Source organism: Cryptomeria japonica, chromosome 2 (genome assembly GCF_030272615.1).
Source record: "Cryptomeria japonica chromosome 2, Sugi_1.0, whole genome shotgun sequence".
Lineage (NCBI taxonomy): Eukaryota > Viridiplantae > Streptophyta > Pinopsida > Cupressales > Cupressaceae > Cryptomeria > Cryptomeria japonica.
In genome coordinates, this window is record NC_081406.1 from 228,562,014 (window position 1) to 228,584,392 (window position 22,379).

The 22,379-nt window shown below is 37.4% G+C and overlaps 1 protein-coding gene across 3 annotated transcripts in view; it reads left to right on the forward strand.

Annotated features, from left to right (window-relative positions):
• The first annotated feature begins 2,616 nt into the window (after positions 1 to 2,616).
• Positions 2,617 to 22,379, forward strand: part of LOC131034545 (guanine nucleotide-binding protein subunit gamma 2) — a 38,431-nt gene continuing 18,668 nt past the window's right edge. The window contains exon 1 of one of the 3 annotated variants that reach the window (XM_057966050.2): positions 2,617 to 3,286. In XM_057966050.2, the coding sequence (XP_057822033.1) occupies positions 3,158 to 3,286 (129 nt within the window). In that variant the 5' untranslated portion in view covers positions 2,617 to 3,157. The remainder of the gene's footprint in view (positions 3,287 to 22,379) is intronic. The other 2 variants (XM_057966051.2, XM_057966049.2) reach the window with 2 other exon arrangements.

The window sequence follows — 22,379 nt, forward strand, 5'->3', positions numbered from 1 at the left end:
ATTTAACTAGCCATATTTATGTTTATCCCCTTTTCCAAAATGACTTACATTCTAAAGCTTGACTTGAATTGATTTTGCTAATTATATTTGTTCTTAAATTAATGCTATGAGATTTCCACAATCCATGTTGTAATTCTCTTAATATTTTTTGGATTCGATTGTGTATGCAATTTTTTATCATCAACGTTTCGAATCACACTCCGTGATTCACCATTGGGATGAAAAAGAATTCCAAGAAGATGAAAAATGGTGAGTTGCATCTATCTGAGAGAGAATAAAAAGATGTGGGGTAGGAGAAGGCATGAAGATCAAGGAGGAAAAATAATAGAAAAATAAATAATAATAAAAGGAGAAAATAATTATATTTGTTCTTTATTTCAAATATTATATTTTGTCCATATAATTCCTAACTTGTCAAAAGTTTCTTCAACATGCCCATTGCACACAAAATTGCATGATTACTAGTTAATTATATTATTTAACTAGCCATATTTATTTTCCCCCTTTTTAACGACAACTTACATTCTAAAGATTGACTTGAATTGATCTTGTTAACCATATTTGTTCTTTACTTGGAATGCTCTAATTTGTCCATATAATTCCCAACTTATCAAAAGTTTTTTCAATGTACCCATTACACACTAAAATATGATTTCTAGTTAATTATATTATTTAACTAGCCATATTTATGCTTATCCCCTTTTTGAGAATGACTTACATTCTAAAGCTTGACTTGAATTGATTTTGTTATATATATTTTTTCTTTACTTCAAAAACTATACGTTGTCCATATGATTTCTAACTTATCAAAAGTTTCTTCAATGTACCTATTGCACATTAAAGTGTGATTGCTAGCTAATTATATTATTTAACTAGCCATATTTATGTTTATCCCCTTTTCAAGAATGACTTACATTCTAAAGCTTGACTTGAATTGATTTTGTTCATACGTTAAAGAAGACCCAATGACTTAGTATAATTAAAAAAAAAAAACTTTAAGAAGCCAACACTACAATCATCATATTAGAAAAATGAATTTGCATCTCTTATTCAACAAAGATAAATCAACATATAAATATTATTTAGATATTTGTGTTAATTCTTTTCTCTTCATTTTACAATTTTTATAATATTGTAAAATGACAATTTTTTAATTTACTAATCAAATTATTTAAAAGTATTAATTAGATATTTTTTATTTAATTAAAATCAATAACAAAATAAATTTGAACAATTGTATTGTAATTCTATTCAAGAGGTTCTATTTTAATTACATATTAATAAAATTATAATTTATATGTTTTTTGAAGATAATTGAATTTCTAGCTCCAAATAAAGTCTAAAAAATTCAACCACTATTAATAATAATTAAATTAATTTTAAATAGAAGAAAGTTGAATCTCAAGCTCCACATAAGACTAAAAATTTCAACCATCATTAATAATTAAATTAATTTTAAATAGAAGAAAGTTGAATCTGGAACTCCACAGAAATTCCAAAAAAGTCTATCATAATTAAATTAATTCAATTTATTTATTTGGTCTTAAATGTCTCTTTTTTAATGACTAGCCAAAACATTTAAAAATATTAATTAAATATTTTTTTTTAATTAAAAATTAATAACAAAATGAGTTTTAAACAATTGTATTGTCAAATTTTTCTTATAATTAATTTTGAATTGTTGTAACATATATTATACTGTTAAGATATTTTTGAAGAAAGTTAAATTTGGAGCTCCACCTAAAGTCCAAAAAATTCAACCAACATCAATAATAATTAAATGAATTTTAATCTATCAATTTTTATTCAAAAATTAGAAATTAACAATTGTTTATTATTTACAATAATTAATAATTTATTTATCAACTATTCTTAGTTTATCTTACATCAATAATAATTAAATGAATTTTAATCTATTTATTTTTATTCAAAAATTAAAAATTAACAATTGTTTATTATTTGCAATAATTAATAATTTATTTATCAACTATTCTTAGTTTATCTTTATGTAATATGTATGAATGTGTTTATATTTTATTTTAATGTTTAAAATCTAGATGTGCCCAACAAGGATCAAGTCTTGTGGAGTGCAAGGCTTCAACATCATTAGGGATAACATCGAGATTGTGCTCAAGGTAAATTTGACGGAATAGTAATTTGGGGGAATGGATACCCCTAGTCCTTTCTTAGCCAAAGGGGTTAAGAGGTTTAGGCTAAGGGTTTTGACGAAATAGTCAAGTGAATTTGGGGGAATGGATGCACCTCAATCCTTTCTTAATCGAAGAGGTTAAGAGGTTCAGGGTAACCCCTTAATCCTTTCTTAGCCGAATAGGTTAAGAGGTTTAGGCGGGTTTTGACGAAATAGTCAAGTGAATTTAGGGGAATGGATACACCTCAATCCTTTCTTAATCGAAAAGGTTAATGACTTTATCGTGACAAATTCTCCATTAAAAACCAAATTCTTAATTAAAAAATTCAATATCAATTTATAATCATAATAAACTTATATTTTAAATTATTTTTGTGAAAGTAGAAAAAACAGAATTTCTTGAGCCCAGCTTCCAGCATGAAAATATGTTGAAATAAATCATGAAATTTTAGCTCAAGACCTGCCCTGGGTCCTAACCAAATCCCGAGAAAAGAAAATTTGCATGCAAAGATTGCCATCAGGTAGATATGACATAGATCTAGGTGTCCTTACACCTACTGCTCATTATTAACAAACTACTATTTTAGAGGAGCTTTAGGTAGTATCTTGTCATAGTCAAGCATGGGTAGTTACACTGGGTAGACGTTTTTCCCTCGCGTAGATTTCTTGGCGTATTAGATGGGATATGTCCTTCCCCGGTTTTGACTTCGTTGGATGCACTTTGGTATTGTATTCAGCACAGATGCTGACAGCATTAGATAACCATTAAATTAATATTGTGAGATTCTTGTAAACAATGGTTCAGCAGGTGTATCAGCAGCAATGAGCATGCAGTGCAGTGGTGTCAGAGACTATGTAAAAATCGGGTACATGGCTTCTGAAGCTTTCAGTCCATGTGATATGTTATGCCTAATCAAGTGGAACCCGTGTAGGACAGTTTCCTATGTATAATATTATATTTAAAACTCTAAGCCATAGGGGCTTACCTATCTCTGTATTACCAAAACCATGAAAAAGTCCAGTGAATCTTCAGATTCCTCAAAGTCACCCAAGGTCACAACTTATCTTGATATATGTGGGAAACACAGGAAGCAGGTTGAATTGAATCGCTTGACGAAAGAAATTTCATTGCTAGAAGTATGCCTTCTTTTCCCTCTTCTCCCCTGTTCTTCAGGCTGCAGTTTTCTTTGTTCTTCCTGATGTTGTTCTGGAAAAGTTTTTTTTTTTGTTTTTCCTGAGGTTTTATATGTATTCTGAGGCTTCTGGTTATTGTAATGAGTTGTGTGTTTGGCTAGTCGGCTAGTGAGGTATTATTTTAATTTTCTCTATCGAACAGTTTGCCCCCCTGAAAATTTCAAAAGAGAAAAAAAAAACGAAATAGAGTACCAACCATATACCCAACTGAACACAGAGTTTTTCAATCAAACAGTTTGCTATCCTAAAAAATTGTAAATAGAATCAATTTGAGTACCCACTGTCTACCCAACAGAACAGAAACAGTTTGTTCCCCTGAAAACTTGAAAAAAATGAAAAAAATAAAAATTTGAGTATCCACTCCCTCCCGTTTTTTTATCAAACGGTTTGCTCTACTAAAAGTTTGGGAAAAAGCAAAAAAATCAAATTGAGTACTCACTGTCTATCCAACAGAATACAAACAGTTGTCTCCCTGAAATCTTGAAAAAATAAAAACTAAAAAAGTTGAGTACCCATTATCCACCCAACTAAGCACACTGAGTTTTCTTTCAAGCTATTTGCTCTCCTAGATATTTGAAACACAAAAGTCAATTTGAGGCTCTACTATCAACCGAACAGAACACAGCAAGTTTTCTGTAGTTACGGGATTCCTGTGTCAGCTATTTATCCTGGCTAGTTTTGTGTACAAAGTGTAGCTCATGATTGAAGTTAAAATGGCAGTTTCATTGATTAGGATCTCATTGTTACTTTAAACTGTTTAAATACTTTCACTAATAGCGGTGTTTTGTTTGCATTTATTTGGAAAAGGCTGAAAAGCAAGGGTGGTCGTTGATTTTGATTTGGAACTGGATATTCTGTTTTGATTTTTGATTTTATTTTTGTTCTTACGGTTACTACGTTGTTATTGATTATTAGTAAGTTTTTATCAAATATTAAAATCAAACTTTATCCCTTTTTAAAACAAAACAAAATTTGTTTCAGAGTATCTACAAGCTACCCAATAGGATATTCATATAATTAGTTATCTGTGATCTTGGACCTACAGAATATGAAAAAAACAAACAACTTCTCTAGCTTGATATTGTACGTGAACTATAAATCATGATTGCAACTGAAATATATATTTTGATGACTATGATTGGATTTTAGTTTTAAGTGTTTTTCCTGGATGGTATTCATAAGCCTTGAACTGGTTTTAACACATTGGCTGGTAATTTTTTCTTTTTAATTTGATTGGAAAAGGAAACAAAAATGGCAGATATTGATTCTGAACAGGATACCATTTTCTATTTTTATTTCTATTTGGTGTTTACTATTATATTTATATATTTTATTATTATTATTATTTTCTATGTAAGATAGAGATCGAACTGCTTCTTTTCTTGAAGCAACAAACTATTTATTTCCTCGTAAACCTAGATGTTTTGCATACATGCATTCCTTCGGTGATAGCACAAGGCGGACAGTGAGCATTGGAGAGGGGACATACAGTGTATTCCAACCAAGGATACAGTGTATACCTTGGATGGTTTCTGGGGCTAGGGGCACAAAAAGGCTATATTTTTCTTCTTACAGCCATTAGCTTAAGGGCTTCTGTGACTGATGCCAATTTCCAAAGACCATTCAGATATTTATTTACAATCTAAAGTTAATGAAGGTATTGCATCAATTTATTAACTGTTGTGTATCACTTCCATCATACCATTATATTGTTGTGCTATTGTTTTAGTAATACTGTTCTAAATATTAAAACTATGGCTGCCTGAAATCTGTTAAAAAAGTCCATTACAAAACAAAAATATTATCCATGGCCACAGACCTACTGAATAGAGAGAACATACAAAAAATAATTAGGGCACTTTAGAACATAAAACGTACATCATTATTTTATACTTAAATGTTGTCTTCCATGATTAGGATTTGAGTGTTAGTTCAATGTACTTTCATATTATAGAATTATATGGCTTGAAATGGTTTAAACAGTTTCATTTATGCTAGCACCTTTTGTATTTGATTAGGTCCACTTGTATTTATCTTTTGGACTGATGTAGTGTCAGTGCTTAGTATAGACTTATGGGTTAATTAGTGTCCCTTAATGGGATACATCTAATTTTATAATTTTATCATCACCATTAAAATTTTTAAATGTCCAGTCTAAGATTATGCTAGCATAAACATGGAGAACCATCTTTAGCTTGTGCAGTTTTGGTAAAAATTGTTTTTAAGATCTCACATTTCCTGGTAAAGATTATAGGTTTAAAAGTACTTGATTGGAATCTGTTGTCTGCCTCCATACAGTTCACTACTATTCAACCAACCACATAACTTCTGTCAAATTCTACCGACTTTCCAAGGGCCAAAGGTCCAAAACAATAGTTTATGTCTACGATGTCTGTATGAGTGTATAGTCTCACAAACAAGGGAGCCTGTTTATTTTCTGAAGATAAAAATCAGCTGATTGACAAATATCAATGTGGAGGCTGAGTGAACTGATAACAGACCATCTCAGCTCCAAGATGTTCAACTGCTGCATTTCTAGTTGCTTCAGCACATTTTCTGTTGTTTCTTGACCTGTAAAGAAAACTTAAATGGCAGAGCATTTCAAAAAGAAAGAGATGCTCTCCCCAGTCCGCTTTTTGTTCACCAGCATTTGTTTGATGGTTAATTGTGATTACATATCCTCCACAGATAAGGGGGAGTGTTGAAAATTTGGCAACGTTTACATTCCAGGCTATTCTTCATCTAATGTATCAGTTGGGGGAATCTCATCTCAATGTACGAGCTATCTCTTTAATGTCTGATAGACTTATAATTCCAATATCTGGTACAGAACATATTATATATGACAGTTTTGGCCCATCTATGCTTGGCTAGTGGCATTGATTTACCTCAATACAGAGATGAAACTCAGTTTTTGTGTTGCCACACATCTCACCATTTCTCAAATTCTTTTCTTTTTCTTTGAACTGTTTCATATAAACTCCTTTTTGTTTTTGCAGTCTGCTCAAATGGCTGATGCTTTGCTTGGTCCTTTTACAACATTATATATGTCTTTCATTGTTGGTCACATTTCCTATGAGCTTTTTTCTACTTCCAAAATATTATCAGTGTAACAGTTTTCAGTATTGATGGCCTTTGTTTATCAAAGCATTGGAATTTGATTTTTTTCTAGGAGTCTCATTTTTTGAGCTGATGAAATGATTATGTTACGTAGATATAGGATCTGGTATTAGAGTTTTTTTTTTGGTTGCCATCCCAACTACCTATAATTAGTCTTGTGATATTAGGTGTTATTTATTGAGATTGCTTGAAGAAGTTTCACAAGCCTAGACCTCAAGTCTTTGTTAATCGACAGTGATTAGTTAATGCTACCTGATTTATCATGGGCTTCTCAGGATTTCCACATCATATCCTCGAAACAAAACAAGAATTTGTTCAACCACAGTTGGGTAGATGACGATATAAGTACTCATTTGTATCTTATGTTATATCCTCATGGTATTGAAATTGGAAGCCTCTTCTATGAAGATTTCTCTAGGAAACAGTCTCTTTGATGTTTTCTTTCCCGAATTTATTAAATCTGCCATTTGCATTTTTGTCTTGTAAATGTTTAGCTTATAATATTATTCTTTTCTGGGTGTACTGTAGATAGTCTCAGTGTGTGCTGCATGTGATTCTAATATTCATTTCTAATGATAATCTGCATTCATATTTGCATGCCAAAGTCCTTGAGGATTTAGCATTGCTATCAAAGAAGAGAGAGCCCTTACACACACAACATGATTTGCCAAGAACTGACAAAATGAAGAAATTTTTTGTGACAAAGGTAGAGCATTTGCATGGTGTAACAATGTGAAGTCTCATGATAAGGCTTGCGGAGTCAAGCAACAAGAATCCTTTTCAATATGATAATGTTCAATTTAATAGGTGTTTTGAGAAATAGATGCAAAGTTTTAAACATCGATGTTGTTAATGAATAATAAGATCAAGATGTTAACCAAAGAGTAACAAAGATAATCAAAACAACACCTCCAAAGTTAAATTGGCAATATTTAATATCAGTGCTAGAATAGAGAGATCAAATCCTGTTAAATCATGTTCAAGGGCTTGAAATATGTGCTGTTAAAGCCAAAATTTGGTCCTGGATATGATTGAAGGCAATGTTTATGTGGCATAATCATTAATACTAGGTGCACAGAATTTCTTCCTTGTTCCTTCATTCATATTTGAGTGCTAACGGGCTTATATTTGAGTTGGTTAAGATTGCAGAACCCATTATATGTATCATAGTAGGAAATCACAAGAAAAATGTAAATGCGAGTCAAATGAATGAGTGTACTAAATATGAATATTTATGTTTCTGTGTTTTTTCTAATTCTTTTGTTAATTGTGCAAATTTTCAAAATGTGATAAGACCTACATAGTGTCCAGTTACAAACTAAAATTAAAAGCTATTCCAAGGTAAAAGGCTTAAAAATGAATGTTTCAAAAATCAATACTATTATTTTGACTGATTAGATCCTGGAAAACATCAGCCAAGCTACCTATATCTGTTCCATTCAACATTAATCCTAGAATATTCTAGATTTTGAGAGCTAAGCTGATAATTGATGACAAAATTTCAAATACAAGATATTTGAAAGACCATAAAGAATTAAGGTGACCTTGGTGAGGCTTCTGTTAAAGCTTCAAAGTTCAGTCCCATCAAATTCTATGCAAAAGGTTGATTTCAACTAACAATCTTAACATAAATAGTTTCAAAAAATTTAATGTTCTACATGATTTGTAGTCCTTAAAGGGGATTAGGATAAGTAACTTTATGTAAAAAGCACACAAAACTGACCTTTAATCTAAGAACACATTGGAATGTCCAATAATTGTACTTGACTTGTGATCATCTTTTCTGAGTTTTAAACTAGAAACTAAACAGGTGGATTCCTTTGTTGAACATGTTATTGTCTATCTTGTGGAACTAGATGCTCAACTGATCCTTCATAATATTCTCTACTTTTGAGCCTTGAGGTTAAAAATAGACAGTGTTGAGTTTTCATGGTCTCACCTACCTATGGTAATTATTATTACCCTATATAGACAACGTTGAGTTTTCATGGTCTCACCTATCTATGGTAATTATTATTATCCTATATGTAGATAATATTTTACTCTCTAAATTTAAATAGAAATTTATTTTCTCCAATCAAGTGCTGATTTTCTCTGAGAGTGGCAGTTACTCTGCCTTGAGAATGGCTGTCTCTCAAAAACATTGTATGGGGTAGTGAGTTATGAAAAATGGCCAAGTTTGAGTTTAGCAAGGCCTCATTTACTTCGAGTAACTACATCAGATGTAGATAATGGTGTACATGCTGAATTTAAATACAAGCCACTTTATCTTCAATTAAATACTGACCAACACTATATTTCCAGTATTTTTACTTATCTTTATGCCTTTAAAGTCACAGAATTACTTTTCAAAATTTGACAGTCCCTATGATTTGCAAATGGCTTTCTCTCAAAGCACAGTATGTGATGGATTTCTATGCTTGAAAAGTCTCCCTTTTCGAGTGAGAGGAAGAAATTAACCTCAAAATGTGGAATAATAAATTTTCAAGTGGCCATTGTGCTCTACAAATTAATGACTGATTGAATATACCCTATGAGAAAGGGATCATATCGTGATTTAAAGCAAGAGGAAGAAATCAACCTCAAAATGTGGAATTATGAAATGCTCAAGTGGCCATTGTTCTCTATAAATTAATGACTTATTGAATATATCCTATGAGAAAGAGATTGCATCATGTGATCAAAGACCATGACGAAAGAGTAATTAAAAAATATATGAGAGGTTGGGAATGGGAACAAATAATGAGGCAGAATTACAAGCTGCCCTCCTCGGATTCACATGTGGTATAGAACTGAATGCGAAGCGAATACATATAGAGGGGGATTTGTTAATTAGGGTTAATGCCATACAGCAAAATTGGAGCCCTAATTGGAAACTATGAAATTTGCTATTGCTGATTTAGAAACTCATCAACCAACTCGAAGATTTTAAAATCACACGTCTATCAAGAAGGGAACGAAATGGCAGATGGGCTGGCGAAGGCGACTACGGAAGAGATGACAGAAATGACAATGATGATTGTTAACAGGGATAGTGAACCTCCAGATCTCGAGGACTAGAGAAGGATAGAAAAACTATCATGTTTCCATGAGTTTGAAGTAGAGAAAAGATGGGTGTTAATTGCAAAAGGACAGAAGCATTAGAATCTTTGAGATACAAGTGTGTGAAGTGAATGATATTTGCAAAGGGAAAATTATTTCTAGGCCCTGGGTGGATGTCATAAGAGGCATTTTGAAAATAGCATTATGGAGAATATAGACACCCTTGCTGAGACTTACATGCCATTGCAGACAGATGGCATTCCTAGGGGAGGTTTCAGAGAAGAGACTGAAGTGCATGTTTAAGACAAGCCATGGTCTTATAATACATGCAGTGAAGGGTGTGTTGGGAGAGGAATTTCTGAAGTCCAACAATAGATATATGGTTAACATTGATGTTTCTTCTATGTTTTTGGTGTCACTGTTGGTCATGGGAGAGACTAAGGAGATGGTGAGAGCGCTATGCATGAGGCTAATTTGGAGCAAATTTCTAGGAGAATTGGAGGACAGTCTGAAGAATGTGGTATTTGGCAGAGGTGTTCCTTTGTCAAGGGACTTCTACATCATTCGTGTAAGGGGATGCGAGGTAGACAAATTTCTTTTGATCTTCTCCTCCTCTTTGTCCCTCCTCCCTAGGCATAGGAATGTAGTGGGCAGAAGTGTCTTGTTTCTGAAGAGAATGTTAGATTTGGTCCCAATGGACACTCTTTGGTGGCTACAGAAGTATATCAAAGAGGAGAGGCTACGGGGGTGAGGGAGAAGTGGTGGCAGCAGCAGTGGTTTCAGAGGCTGAGAACAAGGAAGAGTTTATGGGCCCTGGCATTGCAAACAAGGAAGGTTTGGATGGAGAGGATCACAGCAAGCATGGCCCTAGATGCCCCAAGAAACATGGGGGGCAGCCACTACTAGTGTTGCAGAGGTGAAGGATTAACTACAAATAGGGGATATAATATTTTCATAGCCCCATTTTGAAATAGGGGAATGCATCGGTAGGATGTATAGTTTGTGAAGTCTGTCATATACAGTATAGGGATCTCCTATTTTGTGATAAAGGAGATGGGTGTGTGCTAGTATGGGCTTCCTGTTTCTCTTAGTTAGAGCCTGTTAATGGGAGCTGAAAAGATTACTGTAATGAACAAATGTAAAAACTTCAAATATTTTAATATAGGGTGCAGCCCTTTAGCTGCTATTTACTGACAAAAAAAATATCAGTCATAAATAAATAAATTTCCTAAACTAATACTACATTGTGTGTGGATATATATTGGACTACTCGCGACTCGGCTCGACTCGCCAAGCCCCTGGGAAAAAAACTCTGGAAAAACTCGGCAACTTAAAAATATGCTTAAATTTAATAAAAAATGCATTTTTTTTGCAAAATTTAATGAGAGGATGCATCCAATGAGTCAATAAATGATAACACAAAAGAAACAAGCTGATTCTAGATATATTTAAATGCAAAGTGTCTACAAAATCGCATCCTCATGAGGAATGCTGATGGCTGGAAGCTTGAAAGCAATATAGTAAATAGTTCTTGTAAAACCAAAAGTAAATACATCATTACAAATTACAATTACAACTTCCTCTTCCTAGCTCTAGCAAAAACTTGGGGAGAGGTAGAACTAGAGGGTCTAGTCCTATAAGTCTGCAGTGGGCGTGACTGTGCCTCCTCGCTCGATATGGCTGGCTCATCCTCCATCCTGGATGAAGCTATGTCTCCACCTGCTTTTGGCACTGGCAATGAATCCTCATACTCTTCCTCTACCACTTCTTCATCAATGTCATCCAACCTTAATCCACCCCCCTACTCCATAGCCTGCCTCTCCAAATCAGTGATGTTAGTGTCGGAAAACAATGGAGACTGCTCCTGTGATGTCCAATTAGTGTAAGGATCTATATCGTCCAAGTCAATATGATGCTAGTCCTTTTTATTGAAGATTATATTGTACGAAGACAAGATCATTGAAGCGTTTCTGCGCTAACTTGCTCCTCTTCTTCGTGTGGATTGCTTCAAACAAGCTCCAATTGCACTCACAATTGGATGAACTGCAAGGCTGACATAAGACTCTGAGGGCAATTTTTTTGAGATGTGGGGTGTTTCCACCCCAATTTTGCCACCAAGCATCTACAAAATAAATAAAATGGAAAAGTTAGAAAGCAAAGAGAAAAGAGAAAACATAATTTATCAATCATTTTAGATCCCAAAATCCAAATGGCAAATGTTATACCTGGAGTTTGAGTGGTTCTTCCTCTCCTAGCCAGCTCTGAAGAGAATAGCTTACCCCTTACTCCCTCATAATTTTGGAGCTCACTCACAATGAGGTCTCTCTCCTCAACATCGGGTACCATCCTCTCAATGCATGTACTGAGGCCCTCCATGACCTCTCCATTCGGATCTGAGTAAGAACCCCCGAACCTAAAACGAGGGTTGAGGAAGTACCCTGCTGCATGAATGGGCTAGTGGAGCTGATTGTTCCACCTCCTATCAACAATTTCCCAAATGGGATCAAATTTGAGTCTATCCCCCTTGTAGTAATTTTTGATAAACTCCTTGGCCCTATCCATGGCCTCACAAAGATATCCCATTGGGGTTTTATCCCCATCCATCAAGCGAAGAACTCGAACCAAGGGCTCTGACACCTACAATTGAAAAATACAAATTCTAAAAAGATTAAATAATGAAGTTACAAATTAGTAATGAGAGACTTGAATCAAGAATAATTAAAATTTAAAAATTAAAGTTTTGAAGTTACCTTCACAATCTTTGCAGCCCTTTGTGCAAATTGGTTGTCGAAGACTATGCATGCGACAACCTCTCCTTCAGGCTTCTTTGAATAAGGTGAGTTAAGCCATTCTCCACTCACAAACATTTGTTTCAAAGAAGTCAATGCAGCAAGAAGGCTTTGCAACATCAAGAAAATCCTTGCAAACCTTGTGACACCAACTCTCACCAAATCTTTCCCTTTGGTGTGCTGTCTCATCAAATTTAGGACCTGTTGTGACCTAATCACACATCACCCCATCCCAGATAGGGACCCCCCTAACTTTTAGGCCCTTTTTGGTCGCTTGGTCTTGGTCTTTTGTGGGTTTTGGTGGTAGTCTCGTCAGTCTCTCCGCTTTGCAGGTGTTCGAGGGTCATTTGGATTTAATCTGCTTTTCGTTTGAGTGAGTTTGTTGAGGTCTAGGGCCTGTTTTGTCCCTTTTTAGGGTTTTTGCCTTTTGTCCTAGATTTTAGGGGTTTCTGTTAGGGTTTTGGAAAAACTGAGCATATGACTGGAATCAGGAAAGTCCCTATTTTTAGGGGGGATTTTACCGAGTCTCGGAATGTCGTCATTTTGCCAAAAATCAAACTTACTATTTTTAGTAAGTTTCTATTTATAGTAAGTCATTCCTGTATCCTGTCTAGGGGTCTAATGCTAACATTTTAAAGGTCTCTATTTTTGGGAAGTTTGTTCTCACAAGACTATTCGAGCAAGGTGACAAAAATCAGGCATCCGCGACTACTAATTCCGGAAAGTCAGAAGGCAGATAGGGAGTCAGAAAATGGTTAAGTGTTGAAAGCCCATTCTTGATCCGAAAGAAGCTCATAAATCCACCTAAGTCCGGAGGAAGCAAAGAAAGGATGAAATTCCCTCTTCAAGTCAAAAATCCGCCCCCAGCCAAGGACATGCGCCAAAATGAAGCATGCATGGAGAGGTGGAAAATTGCGAGAATCCATGCCAAGGGTGAAATAGCGCCATGAAATAGAGTTGGGCCCTAAAATTAGGCTGCCTTGGAATTCACAAAAACATCAAAATTCCTCCTCCAAGGCAAATTTGCGCCATGGCAAGGATGAGGGCGCCAAAATGGAGTGGTCGTGGAAGGAAGGAAAAGTTGTGAATTCCTTCCCTTAGGCAAATTTGCGCCCTGACAAGGATGAGGGCACCAAAGTGGAAGAGTCATGGAAGGAGAGAAGAACGTTGAATTCCTTCCTTAGGGTGAAATAGCGCCCAAAAGAGGGGAAGAGCGCCAAATTGGGGGATGCAAGGAATCCATGGAGATGTTAAGATTCCCCACCAAGTGCAAAATGCCGCCTAGGAACAAAGGAAGGCGCCAAAATGGTATGCTCATGGACAATGGACAAAATGATGAATTCCTCCTTCATGAAGGAATAGCGCCCAAGTGCTAGGTGAGGGTGCGAAACAAGGATGTCCATGGAAAGTAAGAAAAGAATGAATATCATCCACCAAGTCAAAATTCCGCCCTACTCTCCACCTGGGCGCCAAAATCAAGCAAGAGCAGAGATGGCCTGGGGCGAGTGGAGGGGAGCGTAGGATGGATGGAGGATTCACAAAATTGATGAAATTCCCCCTCTAGTGAAAATCCACGCTCAAGCTCGAAATTTTTTTCTAAGGCATGAAAGTCAAAGGGTCAAGGAGGAATCAAAAATAAAAATCCCCTCGGGCAAATTTTTGAATTTTCTATTTTTAGACACCGAATCTTATCATAATATGGAAAATTTTATAGATTCAGAATCGTGGTGAATTTCTCTATCCAATGATCCCAGCTCCTAAATTTTAGGGGGATCCCAAAAAAATAGGGGATGTTGAAAAGGGCGTGAAAATTCTTTCTGAAGCAGAAGGCAACAAGTTATAATGAAATCAAGCAAATCTTGAAAAAATCCTTCAATTTCCCTCCGAAATTTGAAAGAATGGAAGTTAATGAGGTGGTGAGGAGAATCTTCCAAGTATGACGCATGACTTAGTGCATTTAATGAAACTTCTAAATTCAAACTCACTCACAAGGGAAGTTTCTTTTGCATGGCGCAATTATTGGGAAAGTATGATGCATCATGAATGCGATTGCCAATTTGATGCCTCCTAACTTAGCAGGACGTTTTGAAGGATTCTATATAAGCATGGAAAGGCATTTCATTTCTCACGTGCAGGATTCAGGAGAGAAGAATTGGAGAAGTGAAGGGTGGTCATACTTAGTCTCTATTTTCATTATTTCCAAGGTGCTTCCTAGGATGGTGGAATCAAGCAAGGCAACTACCCTTTCCAAGCAGGCATTGATCAAGGCAGAAATGAAAGGTTTCCTTCCTCATTCTCGGTTGAATTCCAGATGGGAAGAAATCAGCGATACTAATTTAGGCACATTCAATCTAGCTGCATTCAAGATCAGAATGTTTAGGACAGCAGGGCATAGTCCATCACCAACAGCTGTCAAAATTGTTAAAAGCGGAATTGTTGCGGCAGCTGGTTTTCCTCCTGCTATTCAGTGCCTAGACTTGGTCTTGGAATGTGCAGCACATTATAATTTGGAGCGGAAGACAATCTCAACGCCAGATGGCAAGCTGCTGGCAACATTGACTCCAGAGTCAATTTGTGAGGCTTTCGGAATTCCTTCGCACTATTCCATGATATACAAGACCAGCAGCGGAGCTAAGGCAGTATATGAAGCAGGTCCTGCCAGGTGTGCTGATTTGATCAATAAGCAGTGGTTGCTGAAACCTAGGGTGCATGCCTCCAAGATGCCAAAGACTCACTATCTTCGAGTTCAAGCAGGATTATGTGGACCTGATAAAGATGTTGAGTAGAGTAATGGGATGTTCACATTCTGTGAACTTTGAAACTTGGATGTTCTTCTACATTGGCGAGATCATGAATTCAAATGGGCTAATTGATTGGGCTAGATTGATCAGTCACTACTTGCACGAGCAATTGAAAAACTTAAAAGAAAAAAGATCCCAGTCCTTTTTCATGAGCTCCTACCTGTTCTATATGCTTGCACGAAGGGGAGGATTTGATGGTCTGCCAACAAGAGGAATTATGGGTTGCGGACCAGCTCAGCTGAAAGTACATGAGTGTTATCCCCAGTTGCATCTTCACAATGTTAATTCTTACAGGTTGGCGAATGACACCTTCACTATGCACTTGACACGACTTATGCAGAAGAAGTTGCACGTAAGGGTGTCGCCGCAAGCAAGCGCCTTGGTCCAGAAGTATGGAGCTACATTCTTGCAATTTCCTAAATCCACCTACATCAGGACGCAAGGATTCTCATTCCAGTCATACAAATTGCCAAGATATCCATCAGACAAGCTCATATTGCTGGAGCTCATGAGTTAGTTAACTGCCTACGATCAATTGTAGAAGAAGAAGAAGCAATCAATTGAATTCCTAGTTGTCTTGGGTGACTTCATGGAAATATGCCCAGGTTTGGAAGCCGCTGAAAGTGCAGCAGGGGAATTGGCATTCTATTGCCTGTCGTTTTATACATCCAGGGCCCAGTACGATCCTTACTGCCAAATCAAAAAGGTTGCTGGCATCAAATTCATACACAAGTTTCACTTAGAAGATTATTGGGCAAGTGTCGAGGATGACCTTGAGGTCCAGAAGAGAATGCATTCCAGATTGCCCCTCGACATCATCAAGTTAAGTGAAATTTATCAAGTGCCAGATCAAGTGAAGGAGGATTCAGATTTGGTACAAACTAAATTTGAGAAAGTAAAAGATTGGTCAGAGCCTGAAATGGATGATTTGAGTGTCTTGGCTAGACCAGTGTTGAAATTCACCAAGCACTGGATTGATCGGTAGATAAGGAAGTTGACTGAAGGGAATGTTCATCTGACATATCAACTAATGGGAAGTCTAGATTCCCATAGTGAGGCGACCGAAGGCTCTTCACAAGTCCAGGCAGGAGGGGAAGTTCGGATGGATAAAGGAAAAAATGCCCCAAAGAGACCAAGGACAGCAAGGAAGAAGGATGTCCAATAGGAAGTCCAACAGGAGGTTCAACAAGAAGTCCAGTAGGATGAACCTCCACAAAAGAAGGCAAGGACAGAGAGAGAGCATTCACCGGCGAGTTCCTCGAGTGTGCAAGAGGTAGAGATGTTTCCACACCCAGCAGGTCCACCTCCAGAGACCATTCCGGCACCAGATATACTCAACATTAACGCTTCACAGGGACACCATCAGCCAAGAAGTCAAAGACAAGAAAGTCCCTCACATCAAGAAGAGGCTCGCCAAGATAGCTTTGTGGAAGCTATCCTTGGTGAAATGGAGGAAGAGTCACAGGAGCAAGAGCACGTAGAGGTTCATAGTCACTCCATCCCCGCTCCAGATTGGTTGGTAGGAAGGATGAGAAACGAATCAGAAAGGGAAACTGATCCAGCCCGGTAGCTGGAAGAATTGTTGAAAAGGATGGATCAGCTAGCATAAAGGAAGGCTCCTCGAAAATTTTCCAAAATTGTCAGGAAAGAGTCTAGATCCCGGACCCTACATGTTGCTGAGCCCGCAATAGATAAAGGCAGGCATGAAATTAGGCAAGAAGATTATGTTATCAGGCAAATTAATCTTGGCTACGCTTCCACAGGTCAAGTAATGGAAGACTTTGAAGAATCTTCCTTAGCCATGAGGGAAAAGATGCTGAAATCAAAGGCAAAATGTAAATGGCTGAGGGAAGAAAATAGAGCCCTATGCGAGTACATCAGGAGTTTCAAAAGACCCCTCAGGGAGGCAGGTCCTTCATTCTCCCCTCCTTCCTCCCTTCCTAGGGAAGTTGTTGATGATGTGGAAGTTATCAGAGCGATGGCGCAAAATTCCAGGGAATGGATAGAAGTTGTTTACACTGACGCAAATTCATTAAGGACCTGGCTTAGCTTCATTCAAAGTTCGTGGCCCTCCTGAGCAGATTAGAGACAACAAAAGGATTATGGGAGGATGTGCACATATACCAGGACTTAACCATTCCACGGCTCAGGGTTCTAACAAAGATTCCAAGGCAAATTATGATTGATGGGAAAGTAATTCACGAGAATGAAGCTTATGACTTTCCTCGATGGTTCTACGCCGTTTGTTTAGGAAAGTACACCTTCGATAAATTCAGCGTAGAATCCTTTACTCTGAAAGATTCCATCAAAGGGGTGCAGGAGGAAATCGTTAGTGCAATTGAGGCATTGTTCGTAAGGAAACTCAATGACGGTGGAATAACGGTAAACTCCCTGAAATCTCAGTTGCACGAGTTCTTCTTCGTCGGTTCATTCCTTAAGGAACATTTTGTAAATGTTTCTTCATTTTCCGGTATAATGAAGAAGACGCAGGAAATCATGATGGAGTGGGAAATCATCTTTTCCAAAAGCAAGGAAGAAATTGCCTTGATGGAATTCGACATTGAAAATGTGCCAAGTGTGTCCATCGGAGAGCTAGAAGCCGTCGTCAACAAATTCATTGCATATGCCATAAATGAGCGGGATAATGGTCATCCATTCTTGGACGAGAATCTTTCAGTTGAATAGTGGAGGCGTATTTACTATTGGGGGTATTTTGACTAAGTGGGTCCAATCAATGCATGTTGCCGTCGAATGAGGAATCTTCTTGCATGCAGCCTCCTCATTTATGGTTTTATGACAGATTCTCCATGCATGTTGTCGTCACATGAAGAATGATGGACATTTATTCCTTGCATGGAGGTGTTTATTATATTTTGGGCATAATCAACATCATGGGGCGCATTTAATGCACTAGTGGGCGCTATTTTAGGCTTTTGAATTAATTGTATATGGGCATGATGGGTTATTAATTGCCGATTCCCACCTTGTTGCGTCTTGAGTGGGGAATCTTCTGGGGTGAAACCCTAATTGGGGTTTGCATGGTCTGAGGCCTATATAAGGGGGTGACCCCCTTCATTTGAAAGGGAGGAGAGATTATCATCTAAGATTGTTGCATCAAGATTGTGAAGTAGCCAACTTAATACATTGTTCGATTTTGATGGTGTATTCTTGTTCTATTTTAGCAATCTGCATGGTCTTGCTCTCTTCAATTAGATTAGATTTGCTTATATGTTGTTAGGAGTACTTGTTGCAAAATCTGAGCTCATACTTTTGGTGTGCAGCTGATTGTTGTATACTGTGCAAAGTTAGCTTGAGCCTTTTGATGTGTGTATGCTTAACTTCAATCATCAGTAAAGATTGTTCGATCCGATGGTCCATATTGGTGATCTGAAAAACCTCCACGCACCCTTTGAAGATTGCACCTCCTTCGTGTAGTTGTGCTCTGTTGGCGAAATGAAGCATGATTTGATTTTGCATGAGTGATCCCATCTCCTGTTCTTAGGATTAGATTAGCTTTAGCATAGTTCTCTATACCCTACTCTCATTTACTTTCTACATAATTCGAAAATCGAAAAAATCCAAAACTAGGGCTTTTCATTGCAAATCATCCATGTAGAAATCCTTGAGCTTGCATGAGTTTTCTTCAATTGAACATACGTAAGGCCCCTTGGGTTAACAACAAACCCATCAAACAACTGAGTCACATCCACACATTGAAGGAACCTTGGAATTAGCCGTTTGAACTTTAAGCAATCTTAGCATACAGATTGATCTTGATCAAGAGAGGATAAGGTGACAGTTGGTGACTTTATTTTGTGTTCGACGCTGTCAAAAAAACACGTCAACAAGACCCAAGGGTGATTGTAAATATATTTGGTGATCCTCCTTGCATCTTCTACAACTGGAGTCACCCACTCAAGTTTTCCTATGTCCTCCAAAAGAAGGTCAAGGACATGTGCTGCACAAGGTGTCCAAAAAAGAGTGGGGTGCCTCTCTTGGAGGATTCTTTCTGCAAAAGAAGAATTTATTCTTAAGAAAGATGCAACCAAGTAAAACAAAGCCACAACAAATGAAAATATTGCTAATGCCTAAAGGTGATAATTCAAAAGGATTCTACTTGCTGACACATATGCTGCTGCATTATCTGTGATGATTTGCACCACATTCTCTACCCCCACCTCCATGATGACATGCTCCAACATTCCAGCCAATGTTTCTGCATTTTTCACCTTGCTGGAGGCATCAACAGATTTCAAGAACATTACATTGTCCTTGCAAGCAACCCAAAAATTGATGATGGTGCGGTTTTTGCCATCTGTCCACCCATTAGAAAGAATGGTGCAGCCATAATTTGCCCATTCAATTTTTTGTTCCTCCATCACTTCTCTTGCCCTAGCAACTACATTGTGAGCAACCTGTAAGAACAAAGTGAAATTAGGTCTTAGTACACAATTTTGATTTAATAAACAAGAAATCTAAAAAATAATTAAAAATGAAATCAAGTGGACTATGCAGTAATTTACTGACCTCCCACTCAAATCCTTGCGAGAAGGGGCCTTGTACCCCTTTCCTGAAACTGTCATAGCAGTCACCAAATTCAGCCAATAAGGATTGTCCGCCACATTGAATGGAATGTTGTTGAAGTACCAAAAATCAGCTGCTGCAATGTCGGTTTTCTCATGTACCTCCCTATTCCATCCAGTGGCCTCTAATGATGGTTGTGCTCCAAGTGTGTTCATGTGCACAAAATAATCACCTATGGACCCTGATCGTGATGATGGAACAGTGCCAGGTACCCTACTAGAGGAAGCGGAAGCGATGGGCAAGGTGGTGGTGGGTTTGCGGATATGTGGGCCACGTCGAGAGCCCACTATGCCCTCAAGTGCTTCTTGTTCCTCTTCAATGTCAACAGAAACACCTTGAGATTCAGCTATGGCTGATCTCATGGATAGCTTTGCCCTCCCCCTTTGCAATTTCTTCTCTTCCCCAGCTCCAAGTAGGGCATTCATTTGTCTTTTTATTTCTTCATTGGTCCCAGGGCATGCTCTAGCTTCATGCCTGTCTATTCCTGCAAGGTGGTATTTGAGGCGGTTGATGCCTCCATGATGTATTTTCTCACATTTTATGCATATAACTGACCCAGATCGGGTCCCTCATAGGTATACCTCCATGCCCCATCTCTAGCACCTTTAGGACGGGTGCCTATATATCTAGATGAGCATGGATCTAGTGGCCATTCCTCCCTTGCCATGATTAATGCTTACTTAACCTACACATACAAAGTGAAAAAACAAGTTAACATTTTAGTTAAGCAATTTAGCAAACTATCTACATTAGTTTAAAGAAATTTAGACATCATTCAAAGTTTAAAAATAAAATATGTTAGGGTTTGAATTTTTTTTTGAAAACTAGAGATCCTTAAAAAAATTTGTGAAAAATTCAACAAAGCTTGTCAAATCTAGTGTTAAATCTTGTGCAAATAACTTAGAAAGGATTTAGACTACCTAGGAATCATTTCTAATTCATCTAAATGCAACAAAAAATAAGCAAATTGTTTTAAAAAAGCATAGAAAAAAAATAAAAAAACTAACCAGGGAATCTGATTTTCCTTGAAAAATCACTTCAAATCCACTTGAAATGAGCAAGAATAATTTGAAATCTCCTTGCTGGTCACTCTTCCCCCTTCTCACCAAAAAACCCAGCTCAGAAAATGAAATGCAATGAACTTTTGATGTTTTCTTGTTATGTGCTGGCACGTCCGAGTTTTTAGCTCGGACTCGGCGAGTTTTTGGGCAAGTAGAAGTCGTAACTACTCGTCTGGCCCAAAAAACTTGCCGAGTAGTCCATCTATGTTTATATATATATATATTTTGTTTTTTTTGGCAAACTGTTACCATGGGGTAGCACCCTTTTCATTTAAACAAAATCATGTACAAAGAATGTGCAACAGAAACCGAATGGCCTCCACCACTTCCTGGGGGCATTCGATCTGTGCAGGAGTCAATACATCTTTATTTACACAAACCAGATAAGCATATATGTGTCCATACGGTTCTGGGCCAGTCCAACCTGCATGCTCCCAATAATTTCCTATTTCCTCCCATCCATTTCCTCATAACAAATGGCATCCCAATCAGACCCGTCTTTGGGTGCATCGATACATGGTTGAGGGCCGATTCAGCTTTCCCTCTCTGCTGGGGATGCACCATACGCTTGATAGCCATCAACATTAGGACTCTGTCATCAGTAGTTCGCAGAACATTATACACGAACCGCTCCAATAACTCTTTATTATGCACATGGGTCTGTGCCAGCACCTTCTCCCCTATGATATTCGGCACAACCCCTTCTTCCATGTCCCCAGAAATCGTGAAGACCTCCTTCAATAGCTCTGTCAGCCCTCGAGTATTGCAGTTGCACATGACACCAGGGATCAAAATGTACTCATTCTGAATGGTGGAAGATGCTGAGGAGCCAGCCAATAATGCACAAACTTTGCTCATACCTACACCCCAATCAGCCCGATACCACAGTCGTATGAGAAAGGCACCAATGCATTCCAAATATAAGGTGAGAACCTCCCGCTCAAATCCTTCTCATCAAAACGAATGCCCACCTAGGTCAGAGCATAAAATAGCATCCAGACCACTCTACAGTTGCGTACAGTCCAAAATCTGATTTTCTTTTAAGTTGAACACCGCCTTAGAGAGGAAATCGGCAGCTTTGTTTGCCTCTTGAAATACATGAGTCAGTGAAAAATCCATTCCTTGCAGATCCTCTGATAGATTTTGACCCATATATCAAACTTCCAGTTTGTTTGTAAGTTCATAGTGATGGCATAGATAACTAGCATTGAGTCTCCCTCTATATCGATCTTATTTAAATTTTGCTTCTTGCACCAGCGAATACCTTCATACAAGGCCCTAAATTCTGCATCATTATTTGTGCCATCCACAGGTTTGATCGGCCCTAGCCAAACCGCCTTGCCTTTACAATCTCTCACTATGAATCCACCTCCAGAGCAGCCAGGTTTAGACCACGATGCCCCATCAAAGTTGAGCTTCAATCTGCCAGTGGGGGGCAAGTGTGTGGATATATATATTGTTTATACTAATGTTGGGAATTTATCATGTTATATTCATTTTGTTCATTTTAATGTTTGGAATTTACTGTAGAAGTTGTAAACTGTTCATATTGGTTTATATCTTACAGAATATAGTGTTGGGAAAGAAAACACAAATAAGTTGTGTATGGCTATAGAAGTTGTTTAGTATCTATATAGGT